Here is a 6,309-nt window from a genome sequence, read left to right as displayed (position 1 = left end):
TTGAAAAATAACTATAATTAATAATAAATATAAATTAAAAATTAAATAATAAATTATTTTTTAATTTTTAAATTAATTAAATAAAAATAAATATTTATTTTTAATATAATAAACAAAGCAAATTGTAATTTGATATATATAAATTTTATTTTAATATTTTAAAAATAAAATTTATATTTAAATTCAAATTATTTGTTTGTCGAAATTTGTAGAAAGTAAAATTAAGAGGGGGGAGTAGTTCTTATCCAATTACAGTTGCCCCAAAACCACTTATGACAACCAGGTAGCGGTTAAAAAGAGTAAAGAAACAGGCGGCTGATCTTTCTTGATTTAACTAGTAGCTTTGATAACACGCGCCCTACAAATCCATTTACTATATGAACAAAATTGGCCCTTTGTCAAACCTAAGTTCATCCAAATCTCAATCCCTAAAGTGACTCAATATCGTTCACCACAACCAAGAATCCTCCAAAAACCTTTTTGATTTATATCAAGAAAATCCAAGTTGTTAGCTTTTCAACCAAAAAAAGCAAACCATTTTCCCTCTTTTCCTTTTTGTGAAAGAAGAAGTTGGTTGGAGTGAGATGCTGCACTTGTTCTTTGCAGTGGCGTTTTCTGCAGTTCCTTTGACTCTGTATATACCTCCCATGAGAAGCTTGAATCTTTTTGTGGAAACTATGGAAAATCTTTGTAGGGAATCAGGTGTTTATACAGGAAGGATGTACCCAAGGCTACGACATGCTTGGGCTAGGTTCTTGAATTGTATGCTTTGTGTTACTACAAGGTAGATTATTCAAGATTCATCCATCAAAGTTTTAGCCTTTTTTCGCTTGGTAAATAATATGTTTTTGGTTAAGAGTCTTTTTTTTTTTATTTTCAACTTGTACCTAGAATAACTCTGGGTTTGTGGATTATTTGGTGGTTCTCTGCAAGACTCTCTGTTTCAGAGATTTGATGGTTCATGTTAAATCAAGTGCATTAATAAAAGGGTTATTGTAGGTTGCAATTGTTTCTGTTTCTATGCAAATTTCATTTATTTTCAAGGAATTGCTAATGTTTTTGGATTTACATTTAGTAGACTTGTTTCTTGGGTTTATGAGATCTGAATATGGCTGTTTTAGTTATCATTGTTCGAAGGGAATTATTGCAACGTGAAAAAGAGATGAGGAGTCCATCTGTTGGATGATAATTAATGGAGGTGGAGATAAAAGCTGAAACCTGTTTAGGTTCCATGGCAAAAAGCCAATAAATCACATTTTTTTCTGATCTTATCCTTTTAATTTATTTTTTTAGATATATTCTAAAAACTGAATACTATATATACTATGTGCTGAAATCAACCTTTCCAACTTCACACATAGGATAAGCATATTTCAATGAACAATAAATGGATAATATTATTTAATACATGCACTGGACCTTTGAACTGTTTTCTTACAACTTATTTTCCCCAAAGACCAAAGAAATGGGGTAAAATCATAGATTGATTGAGTGTATCAGAAACTATAAAGAATGAAATAATATGGAAAAACAAAATGACACTTTTAAAGTATGAAATGTTGTTCAGCAACAGTGGCCTGAACCTTTCTCAGCTGGCAAGTGTGCAAGGTTTCAAGAACCAGAAAACATCCAAAGCTCTTGTAGCTTCTTTTTCAGCAACAATAGCATCACCTCTCTGTCCTTCTTGATAATTATTACTCATCATCTTCCTTGGATCTTCCTTTCTCTTCCCTTCATTGCTGCTTCGTTCCAGTTCTTGAAGGATCCCCCTTGTCTCCTAAAGTTTATTTCATACAAATTCAGTGTTATTAGTCTCAGGATTATTTTGATCAACAGTTCAAAGCATTAAAAATGCTCTTGCCTTTTTATCAATCAAGAACAAGCTAGTGGTGGTAACACAATAAGCCATCTTAATGATCTTAAATAGTGCTGATTCTAGCCAAAGTTCATCTCAAATGTCATATGAAATTAAATTTCGAGGATTAGTTGGTTGTCGCTAAAATTGCAGACTGCATTGCACTGAAACTATACAGAAATAAACCCTTGGCATAGTCTTAAACTTGACACGATAAGTTAGCTCATAAGGTGAGGATTGCATGGAGATAATGGCACATGCACATCAAAACAACTAGAAAATAACAGTTTATAATGGACTCTGCAGCGAAGATGAGGCTGAAAATTTCTAAACAAGTATCACTATATACAAAGTGAGGAGATCATAGGCTGCTGTCTGCGAGTCCTGAACTGCAAAATTCAATCTAGGGACAATAAGGTTTATAACACATACCAGAGGCCTAGATTTCAAAGGCTTAGATGGAGTGGCCTTTGTAATTCCCCGGCTGACTGAGAAACACTGAGGAGTGGGAGGATTTGTGCGGATCTGAGACAAGATCTCTTCATCTCTGCGCTTAATGTTCTTCACATCCACAAGTATTGGTGTGTTTTCTGCATTATCATTTCTCCTGCATAGATAGTTCACCAAATAATGTATTTGTATGGCCAATATGCTATGCATTCAACTGAATCTAGTATTTTCGATACAAAAAAATGGTTGACTAAATAAGTTATGTGATGTGAAACTCACAGTTTCCTTCTCTGTTTCTCCTTAGTGTTGCTCTTTGCCACTAGTTCATTGGTCTCTTTAGTCATCTCCGTTAATGGCTTCCTTTCCCTTTCTTTATCATCAACAATTATTGGCTCCTTTTGTTTATTTTCCCCCATTAGTGGACTTGTTTCCAAGTTCTCATCTGCACACTTCTCTCTCTCTTTAGTCCTGGTAACTACTAGTCTCTTCAGCTCATTGCAGAACTCAGATACCTTGTTCAACAAATCCCCACCAGCAAATAGATTCCTAGCTGAAAGAGTACTTCTCAACTTTGGTATCTGTTCTTCTTTCTCATCATCTGGCTTCTTCTCCGTGCTCGATTTGATTGTTTGTTTCATCAATTTAGCCTTAAACCTTGGAGGGGTTGCAAAATTGGGATTCTGATTTTCACTATCTTCAACAATCTTGTCATATTTCAAGTCTTTATTCAATGAGACTGACGGTTGAATTTGCCCTCTCTTCTTCAGTGTTGCATCTCTGAAATTGAAAACACCATTCGGTTCGTCATCTTGTCCAAATAAAACTCAGGTAGAATCGATTGCATAATAAAAGATTGGATTTTATTTTTTCATTTTTTGTACCTCCTATTTCGTTCCCCGAGAGGAATATCAGATACACTAGCTGACCTTTGAAGCTGAAAATTACAAGAAATTGGTCAGCAAAAGTTCATTCCATTCTCTAAGACTAAGTCAGGATGTCAGTTAACTAGCAAAAATCACTGAGAGAAAACAACAACAAACTTAGTGAAATCTCACAAACCAAATCACAGAGAAAATGAAGATTGATTATTTAATTTCCCATTCCCACTTAAATTGACTAACACTCTTGAAACTAAGCAGAAATACTGATATCACTTCTCTTTTTGCTCAAGAAAAATGAAGAACAAATCTTCGATTCTTGCACTGAGTTCATAAAACAAGCAGAAACACTTGAATTACAATACCCTTTTCCACATTTCATCAACTGAGAGACGAAAGGCGCAAAATTCATAAATTTAAAAACAAAATTTCGAACCAAAAATAGGAAGCACAAACCTTAGAGGAGGAGGAGGAAGGGGTAGCTACTTTGTAGAAATCTTCCACTGTCTTTGGATGATTACACTCTGCTCCAAAACAAGAAGAAGAAGAAGAAGAAAAGATTACAAGAAAACCCCCAAATTTAAGTCAAATTAATACTTTGAAATCAACCCATTTGTCAACATTTACCTGGTATGCAGAACCAAGCATCATCATCAACAGGAGCATCCGGGGCGAAGAAATCAACCCATTGAGGAGCTTTAAAATGCTCATAAAGATCATCTTTAACGAATCTTGAATCAATGGCTTTCCAATCAATGACGGCTATCTCCATAAGATTACCAAAAACTGATGAAGTTGAGAAGCTCTTATTCTTCTTTTTCTTGAACAAAAACCCAGATAAAAATTGGCGAATTGGGAAAGATAAAAAGATGAATTCACAGGTGAAATGCAACGTTTCTTTGTTGTTGAAGGAGCTGACACCAAAGAGTTTTCAACAAGACCGTTGTTATTTAAGGCTTTTCCAGGTTTTTATTTTTGACCGTTAGGGATTTTTCACATTTATTATTTTATTTTTCTCATGGGAATTAAGTGCAGATCTAACTTGATAATCTTTTTGTAAAGACGAAACAATATGAAACGACATTTTCAAGACATGCTAATAATGTATCCACTTGTGAAGTTTGAGTTGTTTCGATAATTCAATTTGTATGGTTGTATCCCTTAATTAATAATCTCGGGATACTTAATACGAAATTTTTTAAAAATGATTATAATTTGGGTTTAATTAGAGTTCTATAGTTTTAGTTTGTTTAATTACGATTCATAGTTACATATTAGTAGGAGGAGAGAAACGAGCGAGATTGAGAGTGGGAGGAGAGAGGCGAGCGAGATATAATTGATTTATATATCTGAGCAATTATTGTATCATGAATACAATTGATATTATTGATTTATATATATATATATATATATATATATATAAAACTACTAGATAAAGGAGAGTGACGAGCGAGAAGGAAAGAGGCGAGCGAGATCTAGGAGAGAGATTCAATTGATTTGTATATCTAATCGATAATTATATATTTAATCGATAATTGTATCAAGAATGCAATTGATACAATTGATTTGTATCAAAGACAATTGTTTTCAATTAGTTGCTGCAAATCAATTGTAGCAGTGTTGTTATTCGTAACAAATTTTATTTGTATTCATGTGCATTTGTATTCATACATTGTCTTGTGTATGGTATTTATGTGTTACCACGTGTGTTTGTTTTACCATTTTGTAGCATTGACTGATACCATTTGTATTTAAATCATTGACTATTAATATTTATATTTGCACTATAGTGAGAGAAAGGAAGAGGTGAGTGAGAGAGTGCAGAGAGAAGAGAGAGGAGGAGAGAGGCGATCAAGAGTGCAGAACGAGGAAGAGGTGGGCAAGAGAGAAAGTGCAGAGAGAAGAGAGAGGAGAGAAAATTTGCTATAAGACCCTGACTATAGCTTAAAATTGTAATTCTTTTAAACTTTTAATTGTGTATAGTAAATACATATCACATGTTTGCCTTTCTGTGTAATTTTTCCTACTTAATATGCATTTGGACATGCGATATATAATCATGATTTCAAATCATCATTTGGATATGCGATTTGAGATTGATTTCAAATATTTAATTCTCCAAAATGCATGATTTGAGACTTCAAATTGTCTTTATCAGAATAGTTTTGCTTCTCACTTCGGTCAATTAACAATAATTTTTCTGTGGACTTTCAAAAATTTATTTCATGTAGCTTGGCAAGGAAATTTGGAGTCGTGGGTACATGACCCTTTACATGTAAAGACCTATTGCTCATGCAATTTGGGATCCTCATTTTGGTGAATCGGCCGTGGAAACTTTTACTTAAGGGAGTGCTCTTGATCTAGTGAATATCTCTTATTCTAGTGTTTATCAGTGGTGGTATACAATCGATTCACGAACTAATGAAGATCTTTATACTGGCTCTCTTTTTTTGTTGTTTCTTTCCGTCATATTCTTAATAGTAGGTTGGTTACACCTACGCTGAAATGAAAATCGAGCGTTTTCTGGTTCAAAATGTCGAATCTCGTATGATATTTCAACATGTTTAAATTATAAAATTTGATTCGGAAGTTTATTTTTTGTAGAAAAAAATCACTATTTTAAATTTTGCAAAAAAAAAAAGAGAAAGATTTGTTATCATCGTGAAGAGATTATTCATACCATGTGAAAAAAAATTATATTAAAGAATAACTAATGACTATTATTATTGACAAGTGGATCTGTATAAAATTATGTGCATTTGATAGTTTGTAATCACAAATATTTATTTATAAAAAGAATACAGAGATATCTAATTTATCAGTGATGCCTTCGGATATTTCGAGATCTTGTTTATGAACTATAATTTGCTCATTTGGTAAGATTGTATAAGAATTTAAAATTTTTTTGATAATTTTCGCAATGTGTGAATTAATATTTTTATGTTTATAAAAAATATACAACTTAAAATATTTAAATTACATATTTAAATAAAATTTTAATTTTAACTTCAAATCAATTTGCTATCATCACTTGTTTGAAATCATGATTTCAAATCCCTTATTATAGTGCAAAACATAACTTTGAAAGTAGAATATATTGCAGATTAGTGATCACACTGGTTATTG

General features: G+C 32.5%; 2 protein-coding genes across 2 annotated transcripts; one reads left to right on the top strand and one right to left on the bottom strand.

Moving 5' to 3' along the window:
* The first annotated feature begins 282 nt into the window (after positions 1 to 282).
* LOC129884853 (uncharacterized) lies at positions 283 to 1,006 on the top strand. The gene has a single exon (XM_055959130.1). The coding sequence runs from the start codon at positions 585 to 587 to the stop codon at positions 786 to 788; it is 204 nt and encodes a 67-aa protein (XP_055815105.1). The 5' UTR covers positions 283 to 584; the 3' UTR covers positions 789 to 1,006.
* A 365-nt stretch (positions 1,007 to 1,371) lies between these two features.
* Positions 1,372 to 4,122, bottom strand: LOC129884852 (uncharacterized). Its single transcript, XM_055959129.1, has 6 exons — positions 3,811 to 4,122; positions 3,640 to 3,707; positions 3,187 to 3,239; positions 2,585 to 3,082; positions 2,288 to 2,462; positions 1,372 to 1,777 (listed from the first exon to the last, which is right to left on the bottom strand). Exons 1-6 carry the CDS (start codon positions 3,953 to 3,955, stop codon positions 1,589 to 1,591), a joined length of 1,128 nt encoding a protein of 375 aa, XP_055815104.1. The 5' UTR covers positions 3,956 to 4,122; the 3' UTR covers positions 1,372 to 1,588.
* Between the last annotated feature and the right edge of the window lie 2,187 nt (positions 4,123 to 6,309).

The sequence above is a fragment of the Solanum dulcamara genome, chromosome 4 (assembly GCF_947179165.1).
Source record: "Solanum dulcamara chromosome 4, daSolDulc1.2, whole genome shotgun sequence".
Taxonomy (NCBI): Eukaryota; Viridiplantae; Streptophyta; class Magnoliopsida; order Solanales; family Solanaceae; genus Solanum; species Solanum dulcamara.
This window is presented reverse-complemented; position numbering and strand designations above follow the sequence as displayed.

Bases quoted from the DNA above. Each gene is read 5' to 3' on its own strand.
- LOC129884853 (XM_055959130.1), top strand. From the start codon at position 585: ATGCTGCACTTGTTCTTTGCAGTGGCGTTTTCTGCAGTTCCTTTGACT.
- LOC129884852 (XM_055959129.1), bottom strand. From the start codon at position 3,955: ATGGAGATAGCCGTCATTGATTGGAAAGCCATTGATTCAAGATTCGTT. The intron at 3,240-3,639 runs GTTTGTGCTTCC...TGTAATTTTCAG, and splicing joins CTTCCTCCTCCTCCTCTAAG to CTTCAAAGGTCAGCTAGTGT. The intron at 2,463-2,584 runs GTGAGTTTCACA...CTATCTATGCAG, and splicing joins GAGAAACAGAGAAGGAAACT to GAGAAATGATAATGCAGAAA.